At 44.3% G+C, this 19,967-nt stretch overlaps 1 protein-coding gene across 1 annotated transcript in view; it reads left to right on the top strand.

Moving 5' to 3' along the window:
• Nucleotides 1-5,307: 5,307 nt before the first annotated feature.
• The window catches only part of FRAS1 (Fraser extracellular matrix complex subunit 1), a 502,478-nt gene continuing 487,818 nt past the window's right edge, over nucleotides 5,308-19,967 (top strand). Inside the window, exons 1-2 of the mRNA XM_081584176.1 lie at nucleotides 5,308-6,475; nucleotides 13,669-13,700. Of these exons, the coding sequence (XP_081440302.1) occupies nucleotides 6,400-6,475; nucleotides 13,669-13,700 (108 nt within the window). The 5' untranslated portion in view covers nucleotides 5,308-6,399. The remainder of the gene's footprint in view (nucleotides 6,476-13,668; nucleotides 13,701-19,967) is intronic.

The raw sequence follows: 19,967 nt of genomic DNA, 5'->3' as shown, positions 1-19,967 counted from the left end.
ATCATAGAAAAAGCAAAGGAATTCCAAAAAAAATTTACCTCTGCTACATTGACTACATGAAAGCCTTTGACTGATGGATCATAACAAACTACACAATTCTCAAAGAGATGTGAATACCAGACCACCTTATCTGTCTCCTAAGACACCTGTATGCATGTCAATAAGCAACAGTTAGAACCGAGCATGAAACAATGGACTGGTTCCAAATTGGGAAAGGAGTACGTCAAGGATATATATTGTCATCCCACTTATTAAACTTATATGCAGAATACATTGTGTGAAATGCTGGGCTGGATGAATCAGAAGCTGGAATCAAGATTGCCAGGAGAAATATCAACAACCTCAAATATGCAGATGACACAACCCTTAAGGAAAAAAGTGAAGAGGAACTAAAAAATGTTTTGATGAAGGTGAAAGAGGAGAGTGAAATAGCTGGCTTAAAACTCAACACTCAAAAAATTAAGATCATGGGATCCGGTCTCATCACTTTATGGCAAATAGATGGGGAAACAATGGCAACAGTGTCAGATTTTATTTTCTTGGGCTCCAAAATCACTGCAGATAGTGACTGCAGACATGAAATTAAAAGATGCTTGCTCCTTGGAAGAAAGGCTATGACAAACCTAGACAGTGTATTAAAAAGCAGAGATATTACTTTGCTGACAAAGGTCCATATCGCTAAAACTATTGTTTGTCCACTAGTCACATATGGATGAGAGAGCTGGCCATAACGAAGACTGAGCACAAAAGAATTGATGCTTTTGAACTGTGGTGATGGAGAAGACTCTTGAGAGTCCCTTGAACAACAAGGAGGTCAAAGCAGTCAATCCTAAAAGAAATCAACCCTGAATATTCGTTGGAAGGACTGATGCTGAAGCTGAAGCTCCAATACTTTGGCCACCTGATAGAGCCGGCACATTGGAAAAGATCCTGATGCTGGGAAAGATTGAAGGTGGGAGGAGAAGCAGACAACAGAGAATGAGACGTTTGGATAGTGCCACTAACTCAATGGACATGCATTTGAGCAAACTCCAGGAGATGGTGAAGGACAGGGAAACCTGGCATGCTGCAGTCCATGGGGTCACAAAGAGTTGGATACAACTTAGAGACTGAAGAAAGGAAGGTTCAACCTGGGGCCTTGCTAGTGGGCAAGAGAATGTAAGGTAGAATAATTAAGATAGTTAAGGGCAAGGACTCTGCAGTGAGGTGGTACAGTTAATGCTTGCTGAGTTTCTACATGTTCCTCTATGGCCCCAACTCCCCTTGCAGTTAGGTTAGGGTTATGGTGACTCTTGCCACTAGACTCTGAGAGAAAGGGCTGAGGTACTTAGGGATTTCAGTGCCTGTCTTATTGCTCTCTGGCCCTCATGCAGAAGCTGCGCAAGGCTAGAGTTCCACGATGGCCAAGGTCTAAGAGGTTATCAATGACCAGGGGCCGATGTGCAGGAGCTATAAATGCACAAAGGCCAGGATGTGATTGAATAACTTGCGTTATTTTCAGACACTGCGATTTGAGGGGTTGCCTGTCATTGCAGCTAGAGTTGCTTATTCCAATATGGTTTGTCATGTATTAGCTGTCTTGACTTTGGACGGATTATTTAAATATCAGCATCAGTTATTTCTCTGGTAAATGAACATACTAGGAGTACCTATCTCACAAGAGTATTGGAGGATTAAATAGACAAGTATACAATGTTAGCCGCAAAGTAGTCAGTATGTGTTACCTATTATTGTTGGTAATACTATCATTTAGAGCAGGAATGATAAATCTTGGCCCCTAAATGGTTAGTCACAAAGCCAGAGACATGCTGATAGATGATAGCAGGACTGACCAAGGAGATTTTGTGAGACATGTTAATGGATATCAAAACAAGATGTACAAATGAGGGACTTCCCTGCAAGGGGCATGGGTTCAATCTTTGGTCAGGGAACTAAGATCCCACATGCAACATGACAGAACTGTGTGCATGCTCAGTCATGTCTGATTCTTTGTGACCCCATGGACTGTAGCCCACCAGGTTCTTCTGTCCATGGAATTCTCCAGGCAAGAATACTGGGGTAGGTTGCTATTTCTTTCTTTAGGGGATCTTCCCGACCCAGGGTTTGAACTCATGTCTTCTATATTGCAGGTGGATTCTTTACCATTGGCTCCACCCAGGAAGCATGCAAATGGTGTGCCCTCCCAACCCCCCTACAAAAGACATATCAATAAAAGCCTTGAGGAGGTAGACTCAGCTTTCTCTGGCTCTTGAACTTCTGTCAGTGGAAGCATTGGTTGTTGAAATGAAGAACTCAGACTTAGAGGTTAATGTATAGACATAAGTTGGTTATGATTAGTTGCATATTCATAAAAATTCTTACTAAATTTCCACTATAATGAAATAGGTTAATATAATTCTTTTACCAATATTTTAGTTTAAGTGGCCACAGGAGACACTAGATGTGCCTATTACTGGATTATTGGTTGACTTTTTTAACCATTGGGTCATCCAAGGATCTCAGTACACAGACTCTGGGCCTATCAACTCTCTGTCTCATTAGATGATGTGAGTAGGTCAGTTTATGTCCTGTCTTGGGCTGCTGGTAGACTAAGCATGTGAGAAATAAAGATAGCATAGATGAATTCAGGGTAATGTGGTAGTGCCCTTCCCCTGGCCTGCCCCCCTCTTGCCTCCTACCTTCATTTCCTTTCCTTTTAAAAAAGTGATATACTTGCATTAAGCACAAAATAACAGATGACTTATTGAGACTTTTGTATGACTTTTTAAAAGTAAAGTCAAACTGGTTCTTGAGAGAGCAAATTGTCTAAGTTACTCCTACTCAGTGGTGGCTACAAACCTTCTATAAAGGTTTGCATTATATATTATATATATATATATATATATTATATATCAGTTGGCATTAGGGTGGAAATGTGGTTGACAGAGTGTGCTGGAAGCTGAGTTTTCACAGCACTTTACATGGGATAAAGAAAATGTCAACTTTCTAAATAAAAAAAGGGAGAGGATTCTTTTTTGGGCAAAGGGGATTTTCCAAACCAGCCCCATATGAGTGACCACTGCTCTCAGGTTTTTCCTATTTTGCTCAGTTCATTCTTTTAACAAACGTTTAATGAGTGCTTACTATGTGCTCTCTGCTATAAACTGCGGAAGGCTCTTAAAAAGATGGGAATACCAGACCATCTTAACTGTCTCCTGAGAAACCTGTACGTGGGTCAAGAAGCAACAGTTAGAACCCTGTATGGAACAATTGACTGGTTGAAGATTGAGAAAGGAGTATAACAGGGCTGTCTGCTGTCACTCTGTTTGTTTAATCTAAACACTAAGAGAAATGAGAAATGCTGGGCTGGATGAGTTATAAGCTGGAATCAAGATAGGCAGGAGAAACATCAATAACCTCAGATATGTGGATGATACCACTCTAATGGCAGAAATCGAAGGGGAGCCTCTTGATGACGGTGAAGGAGGAGAGTGAAAGAGCTGGCTTAAAACTAGGAAAAAAAAACAAACAAACTAAGATCATGGCATATGTCCCCATCACTTCCTGGCAAATGGGGCAGGAAAAGGTGGAAGTAGGGACAGATTTCCTCTTCTTGAGCTCTAAAATCACTGTAGATGGTGACTGCTGCCATGAAATCAGAAGATGTTTGATTTCTTGGCAGGATAGCTAAGACAAACCTAGATAGTGTGTTGAAAAGCAGAGACATTACTCTACCGACCAAGTTCCATATAGTTATGACTGTGGTCTTCCCAGTGGTCAGGTATGGTTGTGAGAGCTGGACTATAAAGAAGGCCGAGCTGCAAAGAATTGATGCCTTTGAACTGTGGTGCTGGAGAAGACTCCTGAGAGTCCCTTGGACAGCAAGGAGATCAAACCAGTCAATCTTAAGGGAAATCAACCCTGAATACTCATACTTAGTCCTTCATTGGAAGGACTGATGCTGAAGCTGAAACTCCAGTAGTTTGGTCATCTGATGCCAACAGCTGACTTAATGGAAAATTTCCTGATGCTGGCAAGGATTGAGGGCAGAAGGAGAAGAGGGCGTCAGAGGATGAGATGGCTGGATGGCATCATCGATTCATTGGACATGAACTTGGGCAACCTTCAGGAGATGATGAGGGACAGAGAGGCCTGATATGCTGCAGCCCACGGGGTGGCAAAGAGTTGGACAGGACTGGGCGACTGAACAACAACAACTATGCGCTTCAGGTACAAAGGTGACACTCTCAGTCCCTGAGACCACCTCACACCATGAGAGGCTGAGGGTGAATTGCATGATCCCTGGGTCCTGTGAACACGCAAATATCAGTGCTAGGTGGTCAGACGTTTCCTTTCGCTTTGGCTAATAGCATTAGTTACAGGGATCTACCAGTTACAATTTATCCAGTTATTCTGAAAAGTGAATCATTCCCAGCAGTGCCAGTGCAGAGTAAACAGCCACGGACTACGCAGATGGCAAAGACTGGAAATAAGTGGGGGCCCCCACTGTTTCACAGCTCAGGCGTTCAGTGCTTGGACAAACTCCCCTCTGACAGGTTCGTCCATCTCAGGTCAGCTGAGAGACCCAGATCGTCTCTTCTTTGGGCCAATGAGCATCTCTCTGATGCAACTGTTCTCATTAAATAATTAACCCTAGACCAGCTATTTTCATGTGGTCCTATAAAAATCAGCTGCCGTCACTCAGTCCTGAGCCGGAACGAAGACCTCCCCTCTTCAAGTGCCTGTGCCAGTCTGCCTTGCCCGGATATTTCCTTCCCAGTCCTGGGCATTTGGGGGCGCAGTTGAAGGCACCGCGCCGAGGCCGTGTAGTGTTCCACTGACAACCTCTTTCGGGGAGGGATGGGGGGGTGCACTCGCTGTGGGAGGCCCCGCCACGGACACACAGGCACACCAAAATCCTCCCAGGCTGCTGGTAAACCACGATGCGACGACCCGGGGGTCCCAGAGCGAGGACGATGGATCAGGTCCGCCTCACTCTCTTAGTCCAGGCGGAGTGACGGGGTGTAGGGTGCGAGCAGTGCCGGGGCATTTGAAGGTGGGCACACCGCCTCCCGAGTGAGGGGTGTGCATCCTCTTGGCGGGCCCCTCGGCTGTTGCAGGAGTCAGGACCACGCCATCTTCCTCTCCCGCCTTCCTTCGTGTGACCACTCTCGATCCCGCCCCAGACAAAGGCAATCTGAACTCCAGTCGAAAGAATAAGGGGATCAGGTTGCTCTCTCGGCCTCCCCTCTCTCCCCTCCCCGCCCCGCCTCGCTTTTCCCCTTTCCACGTGACTCTCAGGAATCTTTTGCCAAAGCTCGGAGTCGCTGGGTCCATTTTCACTCCGAGCTCAGGAGAGAGGAAGGGGAGGGAGGCGGAGCGTGTGTCCTTTAAACGCGGGGCTCCAGAGGGGGCCTGATTTTGTGCGTTTCCGGGCTCTCTGGTCCGAGTGGCTTTAATTCGGGGGTCCCTTCCGGGCTCTCCAGCTCTTTCCTCCTTGCATTTAAAATGATGGCTCCTCCTCCGCTTCCGTAATCGCATCTCGACCCTGCAGACCGGCTCCGGGCGCACGGTGCGGAGGTGGCCGCCGGAGCTGAGACCGCGCCCGGCAGCGCTCCTCACCCCGGCTGGCGGCGGGGGCGCGAAAGTAGTGGCTGCGTCCCCCTGCGCCACCCCCGGGCTTTCTTCCGGAGCGTTCGCACGATCTGCGGCAGAGAGCGCAGCCCGAGGCGGCGCCGGGCGGCCGCAGCACCGGCGAGTCCCGGGAGCCGTCCGCAGCGCCGCACAAAGTTTCCCGCGAGCCTCCCGGGGTGGCTGAGGTCCGCCGAGCCCTGGGGGCCCAGCCCAGAAGGAGGGGTGGCTGGGTCTTTCGGGGCTCCGGGCAACCCCTTTGGCCGACGCGGCGCCGTCGGAGAGTGTCAAGAGAACTTTAAAAAGGTGCCGCCGAGGAACCTGCACCGGGGTCTCCACGGTTTGGGGATCCGGAAGCCGACGCGCCGGGGTCTCCACGACCGGGGACCAGGGAGCGGATGGTTCTGGCCTGAAGGAACTGCTGGGAGATCAGGTCTGCCGGTGACCGGCAACTTTCCTGAGAGACTTGGCCTCAGGGAACTGCGTGCGCCCTGCCTCCTCTTTTATTCTCCCAGCTCAGCCCGCGTTGGCGCCCAGCTCGGCTGGAGAGCTAGGCGCGCTGTCCCCCGGCTGTGAGTGAATTGAAACCCCCTCCCGCCCCGGCGCCTCGGGGTTGATGTGAGTGTCGCTCTCGCCGGTCTGCCGCCTCGTTTCCCCGGAGGTGACCGCTCGCCGCCGCTCCCTATTCTCGGTGCGCCCAGCTCTGCGCGCGGAAGCCTGCGTTTCAGCTGATAACAGGTTCTTGGATGCTGAAAGCTGGACTCCTCCAGCCTGAGTGCCGAGGCAGCGATGAGTGTCTTCAAAGTGTGGCTCGGGATGATTCTGGCATTGGCGGAATTTGCAGCATTGCCTCATCATTCTGAAGGTGAGAGAGTAGTGCTGTGTGTATGTGTGTGTGTGTGCGCGCGCGCGTGTGATCATGCTCTTTTAAAAGCTCAGCCGGTTTATGGTATTGTGAGTCACATGGAAGTTTTTTGGGGATGGGTCGGTGGGTGGCCAAGGACCTAGACTGGGTTTTTTCTGAGAAGATTCCACCCAACTCCTGATTGTTTTGCACGCTGATCCAAAGCCCCACTCCCTCTCTGCCCTGAGCGCATTTGGGGAGGGGGTGTGTGTGTGGTGGCCGATGGAGGTGCCATCCCTGAAATTGGATTCTCTTTCTTCCACTTCCCTGGTGCCCCCGAGTGGAAAGCAACTACATGGAGCGTAGGTGAGGAGAGGACAACTGCTCTTACCTGCGTAAAAATACTTCTGCTCCTATGAAACATAAAATCCGGCTCCTTAAAACCTCCCTCCTCTCCCGCCCTCCTTGCCCCAGTGGGTCTCCCCGTAAAGTCCGATTAAAATTTTATAAACCGGTTACAGCATGTTCTGGAGGTGGACAATTCAATCGCACTAAAAGAGATCTCCCCAGTACAGAAAGGCACCAGGCTGCCTCTTCCGTGGAAAAGAAGTGGTTAATAGAGTTTAGCTCCATTCTCTGACTTCGCCCTCTGCCTCCCAGTTTTCCTCCGGGGCTCCAGTCTACGTGTAAAAACCCCGGAGCTGGGGGAGAGAAAGGAGACGGTGGGAATTGTCGCCATGATAGCAAGAGTGATGTGAGCTCGGGCAAATATATGCATCGATAAGAAGATCAAGAGTTTGGGGGTCCTGGGATGCGGGCCCGGGGACGCGAGGCGCCGGGAGCTCCCACCTGCTCGGAGTGGCAGGGAAAGTCGCCTCTCGGGGCTTAGGAAGGGGGAAGGGAGCCGGCGGGCGGAGGAAGACGGCTTAATCCACCGCGCGGGGCTCTCGGCTTCCCTCCCGGCTCCATTCATTATTCATCCAGCTTCAGGAAGGAGGGTTCACTTGCCCCGCTTCAAATTAGAGCCGCAGCCGCGGGCGCCGCGGGGCTGGGAGCCTTCTCCGCGCAGGTGCGGGCCGGGGACGGCTCGCGGGTGCGAACCTGGGCACTGGGCAGGGGGGCGGCCGCAGCTCCCGGCGGGACACAGCCCTGCTCGGGTGGACCTGCAGCCACCTGAGCTGCTGCCTTGTCCTAGCTAGCTTCCCGGGAGAGGGTGACGTGGCTTTGGAAACGCACAGCACTGGGGGCTTGCTCGTAGGTGAAAGGACCGTCTGCCTGCACCCTCCCGGGAACTATGTTAAGGGTATACGGCCCCGGGAAGGAGCAGATATGGGACCTGTGCAGCCCTTTTCAAACAAGGCGTAACCTGTGGAACCATGTCTTTATTATTTTATGTATGCGTATGTTTGCAGACTTAAAAAACAATAAAACTTAAAGGGCTTAATTGTAGTGAAGCAGATGGGAGAGTCAACCTAGGACGCCCCAGTGTGAACTTGAGACGTAGAAAAATTACATTGTCACCGAGTGATGGGAGTTTCCTATTTAGGATCATATCCCGGCCACGCGGAAGACGTGCTATCTGTCCCCCCATAGCTCACCAGGGAGCAGTTGGAATAGTGCAACGATTGGCTTCCCGGAAGCAGATCTTCTGAAATGACAAAAGCCATTATTATGAAGGGCCTGCAGGGGTTCGCTTTTTGGAAGACTGCTTGACAAGAAGGGCAAAGTTTAAGAACGTCCAGAGTTTTCAGATGGGGGAGAGGAAGTGTGGGGCGTGAGGAGCACTATTCCTCCAAAGATTCTTTGGATACTGTTTCAGTCCACCTTCAGAGCGTTCTAGAATCATCTCTCAACCTGAATTGATGTTTGAGAGTTTCCATCCAAGTTATAAGGATGCTTGAAAGAAAGTGAAAGTCGTTCAGTCGTGTCTGACTCTTTGCGACCCCATGGACTATATAGTCCATGGAATTCTCCAGGCCAGAATACTGGAGTGGGTATCTGTGCCGTTCTCCAGGGGATCTTCCCTACCGAGAGATGGAACCCAGGTCTCCTGCATTGCAGGCGGATTCTTTAGCATCCGAGCCACCAGGGAAGCCCCAAGCTTGCCTAATAATGAATGAATGAGTAGGGAAATTTATGGAGCACATATTATCTGCCTGGCACTATGCTAAGCGCTTTACATATTTAATCTCATTTAATTAATTAAATGATAACAGCCCCACAGCCAGAAAATCAGTTGTCATCTGATGAGACTTTTGACTTGATTCTGTCAAGAGTTTTCTTTTTCTCTTAAAAAATAAGAGCATTGAGGTCAGAGATGGAGAGCTTAAGGATCTTAGAGATTTCCTCAAGTTTTTAGTACTAGTCCTGGCAATGATTTTTAAAAATGGAAAAGAAGTATTCACATGTGTGGGTCTCTTGATGTGACCAATTCTGTGATACTTTTGCTGTTCAGGCAGAATTTGTTTTCTTCTCAATACTCAGAGAGCATGTCATATATGTTTCTAGTACACCATTTAATAATTCTATAATTTTAGTTGATAAAGATGCAGTCTTCTTTTTTTTTTCTGGGTTAATTGCTTTTATTGTCCCTATTTTACATTCAAAGAAATTGCAAATTAGTGCCTCAGCAAAATAACCAATAAAACTAACTTTAAAAACTAATAAAATGGTTAATCAAATTAAAGATGCAGTCTTCATTTAACTGTGTGCTCACTGAGGGCTTAAGGTGGCTTTTGGTTATTCTTATATCTCCAGCTCAGCTCCTGGTGCACAGTAGGTACTAAAAAATATTGTTCAGGTGAATGAATATTGCCAGATCACATTTCAAATTAAGCTTAGACTGTTGCCATGTGGCCTTGAATGAACCACCTAACTTCTTTAGGCTGTGTTCTATTATTCACCAAATGCAGAAATTGGCTAGATGATAGCTCTAAAATACTTGTGCTAATCATCCAACATAGAAAAAAAAGTTTGATATTTACTGCTTTATTTGCAATCAGTTGCAACTTCCTAGTTCTGAATTTTATTTTAATTATTAAAAGAAAACAAGTTTTACTAACAGGTAATTGACAGTGTTATTTTACATTTTCTTATATCACCAAGCTGACAAACCACTATGATTTGAGAACTTAATAAAATCAGAAAGTCACAGAGAAACTTCTAACAAACATGGCTGCTTTCTGAATCAGATGGGCTCTTCCATGACATTTCCTGGAGAAGAACATCTTGAGTTGTGTTGACCCTGGTTGTGTGAAGTTACACTATGTAGAACCTGTTGGCTTGTGGATAAAGAATCTTGAATTGGTTAAGAGAACTGAGTTCTAGTCTGTGTCCATCACTCCGCATGTGACTTCAGCCAATCTTACAGTCTTCCAGTCTTTTTCCTTTAGAAGCCATTAACAGAATATACTGAAAAGGATAATTTGATAGAGTGTTTTATTTAAGGGTGGATCATCCTATTTGGTTCCACTCTTGGCTGGAGAGTTCCTTCTATGTAAGAGTCAGTGCTTAAAACTCGGTGTTAAGGAAGGAAAGACATTGGATGGGAAGAAATAGCCTATCTCTTCACTCTTTCATTCTACGAATCTTTGTTGAGAGCTTATGTATCGGGTTATCAGGTTATGTCTGGTAGAGACATACAGACATCAAAAAAAATCATAATACTGCCCTCAAGGAGTTTCCATTCCTGGAAAACCATTAATATGGCTAAGACAGCCGGGACATGTCAACATTGACCCTCTGTGGGTTTATCAATATTGAATAATTGCAACTCTGCATCTTTTGGCTTTGGCAACTAACTACTAGCAGAAATAAAGAGCTGTTTATATTGTCATAGGCTCTTATGTCCCTCATATTATATTTATGTTCTCCTCTGGGTATTGGATTCGAGATGTTATCCTCTGCAAATAAATCCTTTAGTGAGAGCATGGCCATCTGTATTCACTGTTGTGGACTTGAGTGGCAATATTACTCAATTTTACTTGAGTAATTTTACTGTCGTTGTAAAATACTCGGCCACCACTTGGCTCAGGAGAGGGGAGGGGTTTCCACATGGCATAGCTGGAGCCATGTGCCAAATCTTACATTAGTTCAAAAACAGTTGGCCCATTTTCGATTTAACTACTCTATTAATTGATCTGACTCCTGGTTGACGATAATTAGGATGTGAGCTGTCCTGTCAGTTCAGAAAACGATTCTGTTTTAACTATTCCAGAGTGTGCAAGCCATATGCTGAATTAGAGCACAACATAAAAGCTTGAACATTTAAATGCCAACTTGTGGCTGCTTGTTGCTAATGAGTCATGTTTTTGTTATACCATGCTCTCCAAATTTCTTCATGTCTTATAATCTTATCTGTTGCTATTTCTTTTCATTTTGTGATTCTTAGGTTTTAACATCTCTAATTTGCTCATGTTATCAGGTAGGGTTTCTATTGCGAATAGTTTCAGGCTGTGAGTACAGGTGCAAATTATATCTCAAATTTCCTCTGAAAACTTCAGATTTTATACAAGTGTCTCATAATAGACTCCCTTAAAATGTGCCAGTGGGCCTAAAAGCAGACATTTACCTGTTTACATGAATATGAAGTGACATTTTGTCTATGTGACCTGCGAGAAAGGCACCAACCCCAAGGGGGGAAGGTTGCATGATCTCGGCTTCCTTCTTGGCACTGTCTGATCCCTTCTCCCTGCAGAACTTCACGTACTTACTCACAGGTGTGAGAACTTCAATTACTCGCCATCTCAGCTGTGTTCCATGCCCTAAAACTGGCTAAGTTCTTGGTCAGGGGACTCTGGTTCCTCTTGTCTTTTTCCTTGTTTTCCCTTCTAGAAGGCCTGTTTCTCCTAGATCTGCATCACTGTGCATGCATGTGCACGTGTGCTAAGTTGCTTCAGTCATGTCCAACTCTTTTGCGACCCTATAGAGCCTAGCCCACCAGGATCCTGTCCGTGGGATTCTATGGGCAAGTATGCGGGAGTGAGTTGCCATTTCTTAGGCCGCGGAGTCTTCCTGACCCAGGGACTGAATCCACGTCTCCTACGTTTCATGCATTGGCAGGAGGGTTCTTTACCACTCATTGGTCAGAATTCCCATTAATCTGAAGTTGTCTTTCAAGTTCAAAGAAGCCAAAATTGAAACCTCAGAGTTGCGATCATTTCCTTAAGAGAAAAAGTGATGAGTGAAGACAGTAACTTTGTTTTCCAAAGTGTGTGGGTTGATTGATTAGTGAAAAGGTAGCACCAGAAGCTGCACCCAGTGACTTTGTCTCCTGGTGGTGTGAAGCTTGTGTGGGTGTGGGAAAGTATGCCTGCACAGGAGGACTACATCTGGCATGGGGTGGTGATGAATGTTTGATGGAACTGGGTGTTAGAGTGGAATGCTTCCTATCCTCCAGAAGGAAGCAGTGAGGTTTTGGAAGCCATGTTAGTACTCATTTCTGCAGCTGCCTTGTGGGTAGAGCTTTTGTGTTGCAGGAAAGCCTTCAGAGGCCAAGGCTTATTTCTTTCAGAATTGTACATCCTGCAGCAACCCAAATTGAGTTAACTCCTTTTCCTAATGATAGAACTTATCAGGAGTTACACATAGTTTTGACTTCAGTGTCTAGCAGATATTTGGCTTAATGAAGTGTGTTTGTGGGGCCCCACTCACTGCCACTTTATTTTTTCACGGTACGACGAACTTATAACATTTGTCCAAATTTCCAGAAATAGACTTTGATATGAATACTTGGATACTTCTTAAGATACCTGATACCTTTTGGAGGTTTGAAAGGATAGTGGCTTTTGAAGGGTAGTGCTGTGGAAGAGGGTAATAAAATTATTTGAGGATGGTTTTATCTAAAGGTTAAATTTTGTTAAATTGTACCTAAGTGATGATCTTTATGTTTAACTTTTAAATGTCAGAAGTAGTTAAATAAGTATGTGTTTTAAGAATTGAATTGTGTTGATATGTATTTATTTACCTATATACGATTATTTTGGAGAAGGAAATGGCAACCCACTCCAGTATTCTTGCCTGGGAAATTCCATGGACAGAGGAGCCTAGCAGGCTACAGTCTATGGGGTTGCAAAAGAGTTGGACATAAGTTAGTGACTAAGCATATGATTATTTTATATATATATCCACATGCCACATGATTATTTTATAAATATATCTATATCCATATATATGTATAGAAACATCCTTATGATATACTGTAGACTTAAATAGTCTTTGGAATAGGATTTCTTAAAGAAAGATAAGTTACTTAGGAAGAATTTCCCCCTAAGGTTTTATCTCAATTTATTCTCATTTGAATGTCAAGGGCATAGAAGTCATTTCAGTAAATTTGCCCATAGAGATCTTTGATTCAAAGCCCAAGTGTAAATAACCATTTCATTTTCTTTGAATATTGTTCTTCATTCCATTATTAGTAGGTAATGTCCTACTTCATGAGAAGTTAATAGTATTGAGACTTTTCCAATGATCTGCTGGAGGCCAGGCACTGTAGTAAAATGTGTCCTTTGCTCGTTGGACATCCAAGTGTGGCACATTGTCAGGGTATGCTCTTAGTGTGTGTATGCTATTTCAATCTGCTTTGAAGGGTGTTTCTGAGCTAGTAGCTGTTAGCACACTGCCCGCATGTTTATAGGTTAAATCAACACCTGTTGTGCTGTTCAAAAATTGGTTTAGAAAAAGAATAATCATGTGGGCTGGAAAGCTTCAGGAAGGAGATGGGGTCAAGTTCAAGGAACTTGGTTAGACCAAATGCATCTCCTGCAGGAAACGAAAATGAGTAAAGACATTGACAATATGAAAGTATTACCGTGGGATCCTAAGTTGGCCTCTCGGGTTGGACTGGAGAATTTGTGTAAGCAAAGAAAGGCCGAGAAGCCTGGGTCTGTAAACTGGGACTGGATTATGGAGGCTTTGCTGATTTGTCACACAGGAAAATGCACACTGTATTTATCACGTGTTGTTGTAAACAGTTATTTTAAAATTCAAACAATAAGCTTCAACAGTGCCTTCCCTCATGTGTGTCCTAGAAATATTGTTTTAGTGTTTGGGGTTATTTTCCCAAGGGAAGAATTCTCAAGCTTTTAAGACTTTGGAGAAAGCAGAGTATGCTGATTATGACGCATGTAGATGCAGTTTTGTGGAAGTTGGCCAGAGCAGTGCCTGTTGGTCTGTTACGCACCTCTTTTAATCCTTGTTTTGTTTCTCTCCCACAGGTGCTTGTGTCTATCAGGGCTCCTTGTTGGCGGTAGGTCATTCCTCATATATTTGACTTATTTCTTATGAATGTAAAATACTTGATTAAGGTTACTGAGTGAGGTGACCCTGTCATTGTAAAATATGTTTATTTTCCTTCTCGGTTTGAGGATTATCCCTCATCCTGGCACAATCATGCTCAGTTACTTAATACCTTTTCCAGAGTGAATTAGTTCCATTCAGATGCTCAGGTATTGGAAGAGAAATTCAGACACCCAACACAATTTGCATTCCATGGCTGTCCCATGTGTTCTTTCAATCAGAGAGAGAATTAGGTCCCATTCTCTTGTCAGATATGAACTAGGGCATAATTTGTTTATCTCCCTGTTGCATTTTGAGTCCCCCCTTCAAAAAAATGTACGATTATTGAGTACAATGTGGAGGATCCTGACCATTGCTTTGCATTATACATTTTAAGTTTTGTAAACAAGAAACAAATTAACATTTTATCTCTGAACCTTTGCCATGTAGAGTAGAATTGATTTTGAATCTAACGTCAGAATGACTTGTGGGAAAAGCTGATGCAAGATTCCTGCATTTCTTTTCATTAATAGTGTACTGTGGTGCATAACAGTGTGTTAAAGCCTTATTGAAAAGACCGTCTACACTCCATCAACTCTAATAAATGGTGTGACAAGTCATTCTTCACCACTTTTTTATTTTAGTTTAATAAATGCTGTAATAAAAAAAAGAACTCGGATGGTTGGAAAGCGTTTGCTCATTTACATCCCAACCCGCTATTGACATGTGTGATACTAATATGTCATCTTGAATTGTCCTTGTGGAATTGAAATAAATGAGAAATATTTGAAATATCTGAGAGTCTAGATCATTGTAGATGTTCACAGTAATATTCTTGAATCTGAACTTTATGTAATAGAGTTACTGTTCTGGAGATTTATGAGTTTTTTCCTTCTTTATATTTTTCTATAAAGAATCAGGAAAAAGCTATTTTCCACTCTCTTTTCCATTCCATGCCCTTAAAAGCCTACTTTTCCTTCGGTTTATTCTTTAGTACATTTTAAGAATCATTTTAAAATCAACGTGCTACAAAGTACATCATCAGTTAGTTTGTCTATTTTAATACAAAGAAAATTACTTGTTGTATAGAGTGCTTCATAGCTTTTCAGTATATTTTCGTAGCTATCAATCAATCTACCTGATACATACAGTAGATCAGTGAAATAGACAGGCCACATATTATTTTATACCCTCCCTCTTTTTAATGGAGAACCAAGAGTGAGAGAGAAAGAGATGTGCTAAAGGTAATTGACCTTTAAGGAGTGGACCAGAACAAAACAACCTGTCTTTTTTCTGGTTGTTGCCCCTGAATCTGAAGACAGTGTCCTGATTACTTTCTGTGTTTGATGTGGCAGCGTGGTATTTTACATTTGAATATGACTGTAGCAAGTACAGGGAAAGGTCAGTTCGGTTGGATCAAGTTAAGGGAGTGGTCACCAGCACACCTGTGACCCTTCCAGTTGGCTTCTTTACTTACCAAGATTTTGGTGTGTTTATTCCTATATGTCCTCAAGCCTGGTATACTTATGATTATGGTTATGCAACTCAGTGAGAAAGACAATAAATTTGCTGCAATAATAAAGATTATTATTCAACAAATATTTATGGAGTGACAGCCTTGGATCTGCTATTTTAGGCACTGGGAATGCATCTGGGAACAAGTAGTATAAGATTAATGCTAAGAGGGAAAATAGTATAAGGAGCAGGGAGAGATAGAAAAGACTAAATAGGTGACAGGGGTGGCCTCTTGAAATAAGGGGACAGGGAATGGCTCCCTGAGGAAGTAAGGTGACATTTGAAGAAAGACCTGAGGGGCATGGTAAGAGCTAGCCCTCTGGATGTCTAGGGAAAGAGAATTCCAGAGCAGGGAACAGTGAGTGTAAAGTCTGAAGCAGGAGCTTGTTTGGCCATTTGAAGACGGGCATGGAGGTCAGTGTGGATGGAGCATGTGACCCAGGGGAGTGTGGCAGGAGATGAGGTCAGAGAGGTGGGTGGTGGCGGCGCCGTGGGTCCTTGCATGGACGTTAGCTTGTCCCTTCAATCAGTGGGTAAGCCACTGGAGGAGCTAAGAGCAGAGGAATGACGAAACCTGACTTAGAGTTTAATTAAACTGCTGAGGTGGGAATATGAAAAGAAATAGCATTTGTTTCTAGGGAAACTATATAGTTGAATACTTTAAGAGGCGAGTTGCTGAAAACTTGCTGTCAAATTAAGGGTGAGAGAAACAATTTTAAAAGCTTGGGGGAAAAACACAAAAGTCCAGAGAGATTCTGCATTTGCTTTTATTTGCAATCGCGTGAAGTCCTTTTTCCATTTTAAGGAACTTAAGACTGGCAGGGAGGTTGGTGCATTGTGGCCATAGCCAACTGTCTGCTTAATTCATCGGTGCTCTCTCACCACACAGGCTGGTCTTGAAGAAAAGCACTGCACCTGCATCAGTGAAATTGAATGAATATGCATTTTTGTATTTTTAATTTAAAATCCAGACTTTAAGAACTTTTATATACGGTTTAGGATTCCCTGATTAAGCTACTCCTTGGGTGAGAGGATTTCTGTGGCAAGAGGCATGGCATTTGGGAGCTGGCTGTGAGGATGGTGGTATGGTGTCACAGTCCCAAACCCTGTGAATCCTCCCTGTGTGTCTTTTAGAGCTGGGAGTGACTTCAGAGATCATGTAGTCCAGACTCTCCATTTATAGTCGGGGGAGCTGCGGCAGGGCTGTGAAGTTCTTGCACTTCTTTCATTTCTCAGGTGTGTATTGTGTGTTAGTCGCTCAGTCATGTCCTACTCTTTGTGACCCCGTAGACTGTAGCCCATAAGTCTCCTCTGTGCATGGAATTCTCCAGGTAGAAATACTGGAGTGGGTTGCCATTCCCTTTTCCAGGGGATCTTCCCAACCCAGGGATTGAACCCTGGTCTCCAACATTGCAGGCAGATTTTTTACTGTCTGAGCTACCAGGGAAGCTCATTTCTCAGGTGCTATGCTTAGTTGCTCAGTCATGTCTGACTCTTTGTGACACCATGGACTGTAACCTGCCAGGCTCTTCTGTCCGTGGCGATTCTCCTGGCAAATATACTGGAATGGGTTGTCATGCCCTTCTCCAGGGGATCTTCCCAACCCAGGGATCAAAGCCAGGTCTCCCTCATTGCAGGTAAGTAACCAGAAATGGAAAGTGGATCTGGTTGAAAATGGCAAAGCACCAGCGTTACTCAGAATTCCATGAAACATACCAAGCAAATGAGGACATGGATTCAAGCACTGGCTGCTGGTTGCTAGCTCTCAACCCATCTTGTGAGTATTCCTTCCCCTGGTACGGTTTCTATCTCATCATTAGTTGCCTTGGAAGCAGCCATATAGAGTGGAATATTCATGATGCTTGTAGTCTGACAGACCTTAAAAAATGATTTTAAATCTAAGTACAATTGATTTACAATGTTGTGTTAGTTTCAGGTATACAGCAAAGTGATTCAGTTATGTGTCTGTGTGTATGTATATATCTTTTTCAGATACTTTTCCATTTTAGATTATTACAAGATATTTATATACTTACTGGTGAGATATAGTAGGTCCTTGTTGTTTCTCTATTTCACATGTAGTATTGTGTGTATGTTAATCCCAAACTACTAGTTTATCCCTCCCCCACTTTGGTAACCATAAATTTGTTTTCTATATCTTCAAGTCTATTTCAGTTTTGTTTATTGGCTGCGCTCTTTGTTGCTTCACGTGGGCTTTCTCTAGTTAGGATGAGGGGGGCTTCTCTAGTTGTGGTGCGTGGGCTTCTCATTGTGGTGGCTTCATGTTGTGGAGCATGGACTCTAGACTGCTCAGACTCAGTGGTTGTGGCATGTGGGGTTAGTTGCCTGGTGGCATGTGGAATCTTACTGGAACAAAGATTGAACTTTTGTCCCCTGCATTGGCAGGTGGATTCTTAACCACTGGACCACCAGGGAAGTCCCTCTATTTCTGTTTTGTAAATAAGTTCATTTGTTTCATTTTTTTTAGATTCCACATATAAGTTATATCATATGATATTTGTCTTTCTCTGTCTGACTTCACTTAGTGTGATCATTTCTAGGTCCATTCATGTTGCTGCAAATGTCATTATTTCATTCTTTTTTATGGCTGGGTAATAGCCCATTGTATATACATGCTACATCTTCTTTATTCATCTGTTGATGGACATTTAGGTTGGTTCCACATCTTGGCTACGGTAAACAGTGCTGCTATGAACAGTGGGGTACACATACCTTTTCAAATTAGAGTTTTTGCTGACAGACCTTGCTTTGATTCTTCCTCATCTGCTACAAACCAGCTCTGTGACCAAGTTACATAACCTTCCTGAATCTCCATTGCCTCCTGTATGAAATGGGGATGGATAGAGCCTTTCCTGAATGATTTTGTAAAGAAGACAATGTGGAGAAGACACCCAGATACAGTCCCTGGCATGTAATTTTCTGCAATAACAAAATTCCTCTTTATGAACTAAGAAGGAGAGGAAAGAGATTCATTCAGCACCTGGTATGTATTTCATACTCTCAGCAATCCCAGGAAACAGGCATTGTCTTAACAGAGGAGGAACCTGAGTCTCAGGAAGTCTTAAGTCACTTGTTCCAGATCACACACAGCTGGTCAGCACTAGACGGAGAGCATGTTCCAACCGAGGTCCGACTCTAGAGCCATTTCACTGAGCATGCTGTTTCTCACAGCCAGGCCAGTCTGCTTGTTGATTTGTTGATTCTCTAAGCACAACTGGCTTATTTTACTTTCAGCCCCGTATGCCCAGCCCCTCCCTGCTGCACCTGTCATGCAGTTGTCTCTGCCAGTCTCTGGCCTGACCTCCTGCAAAAGCTGGCTGTCCCTGGCTAACCCCTTCCCAATTAGCGGAGGCTCTCCTGCACTGAGTGAATGAGTGAAAGATGCTTAGTTGTGTCTGACTCTTGCAACCCCATGGGCTGAAGCCCTTTAGGCTCCTCTGTCCATGGAATTCCCCAGGCAAGAATACTGGAGAGGTAGTCATTCCCTTCTTCAGGGAATCTTCCTGACCCAAAAATTGAACCTGGCTCTCCTGCATTGCAGGCAGATATTTTTACCATCTGAGCCACCAGGAAAGCCCAGCTGTGCTAAATTCACCACCCAAAGCAAGGTGGGTTTGTCATTCCATCTTAATGTATAGTACATGCTGTATTATATATGTGTAACCACACAAATCTCTACTTTTGGTGGGATAATGTGTGGTGTTTCTCAACTTTTGACAGCTCTGAGGATTCATGAGGACACTCTGCAGTGATCTTGTTCTAAGCCCCATGTAGCCATTTCTCAGTAATGTACTGACCTCAGCTGGCTCTTCTTTTTACGACTGTCTTCCTTCCTTTCTCTTCTTTCCATTCCTTAGGTTAGAAAACACCCAAGAAGGTCCTCTACCTTTAGAAACACTGCATAGTCTATTTTGGGGTGTTTTTCTTACCCCACAGTATCCCCGCAGTCCTGGACTGTCTGGACTTTCTTCAAAGTCAGCTGCAGTGGGAGAGAGAGTGTGTGGCTGGATTAAATCAGCAATCTGTCAGAGAGAAACTCCCTACTTAATATGTTTACCTGTGACAGGACATCGTGTGTGAGGAGGACAATAGATTTTATTTCAAAGTTTTCACCTATCTCTTGGTCTTTTCCATTTGTTACTGAGTGAAAAGAATTTCACTTTTCTTTGGCATCACCACAATCAAACATCTCCTTCATAGATTCTTCCTGATGGTGGATGATTGGACTCTCCAGTTTTTATATCTGTAAAATGGAGACAAGCGATTCACTTCACAAGATTGTTGCAAAGGTTAAGGGAGATCAGCATGAAGCACTTAGCCCAGTGCTTGTGACCAATGATAAAGTTTTTGTTGTGTAGTTGCTTAGTCGTGTCCAACTCTTTGTGATCCCATGGACTGTAGCCCGTCAGGCTTCTCTGTCCATGGGATTCTCCAGGCAAGAATACTGGAGTGGGTTGCCATATCCTTCTCCAAGGGACCTACCTGGCCCAGGGATCGAACCCATGTCTTCCACCTTGGCAGGCAGATTTTTCACCACAGAGCCACCAGAGAAGCCCACAATAAAGGTGAGAAATGGCAGTCATTAGGCTGCAACCACTTTTTTTTTTTTTAAATAAATTTATTTATTTTAGTTGGGGGCTAATTACTTTACAATATTGTAATAGTTTTTGCCATACATTGACATGAATCAGCCATGGGTTTA

This window comes from Giraffa tippelskirchi, chromosome 1, assembly GCF_054371585.1.
Source record: "Giraffa tippelskirchi isolate mGirTip1 chromosome 1, T2T-mGirTip1v1.2.pri, whole genome shotgun sequence".
NCBI classification, from domain to species: domain Eukaryota; kingdom Metazoa; phylum Chordata; class Mammalia; order Artiodactyla; family Giraffidae; genus Giraffa; species Giraffa tippelskirchi.
This window is presented reverse-complemented; position numbering and strand designations above follow the sequence as displayed.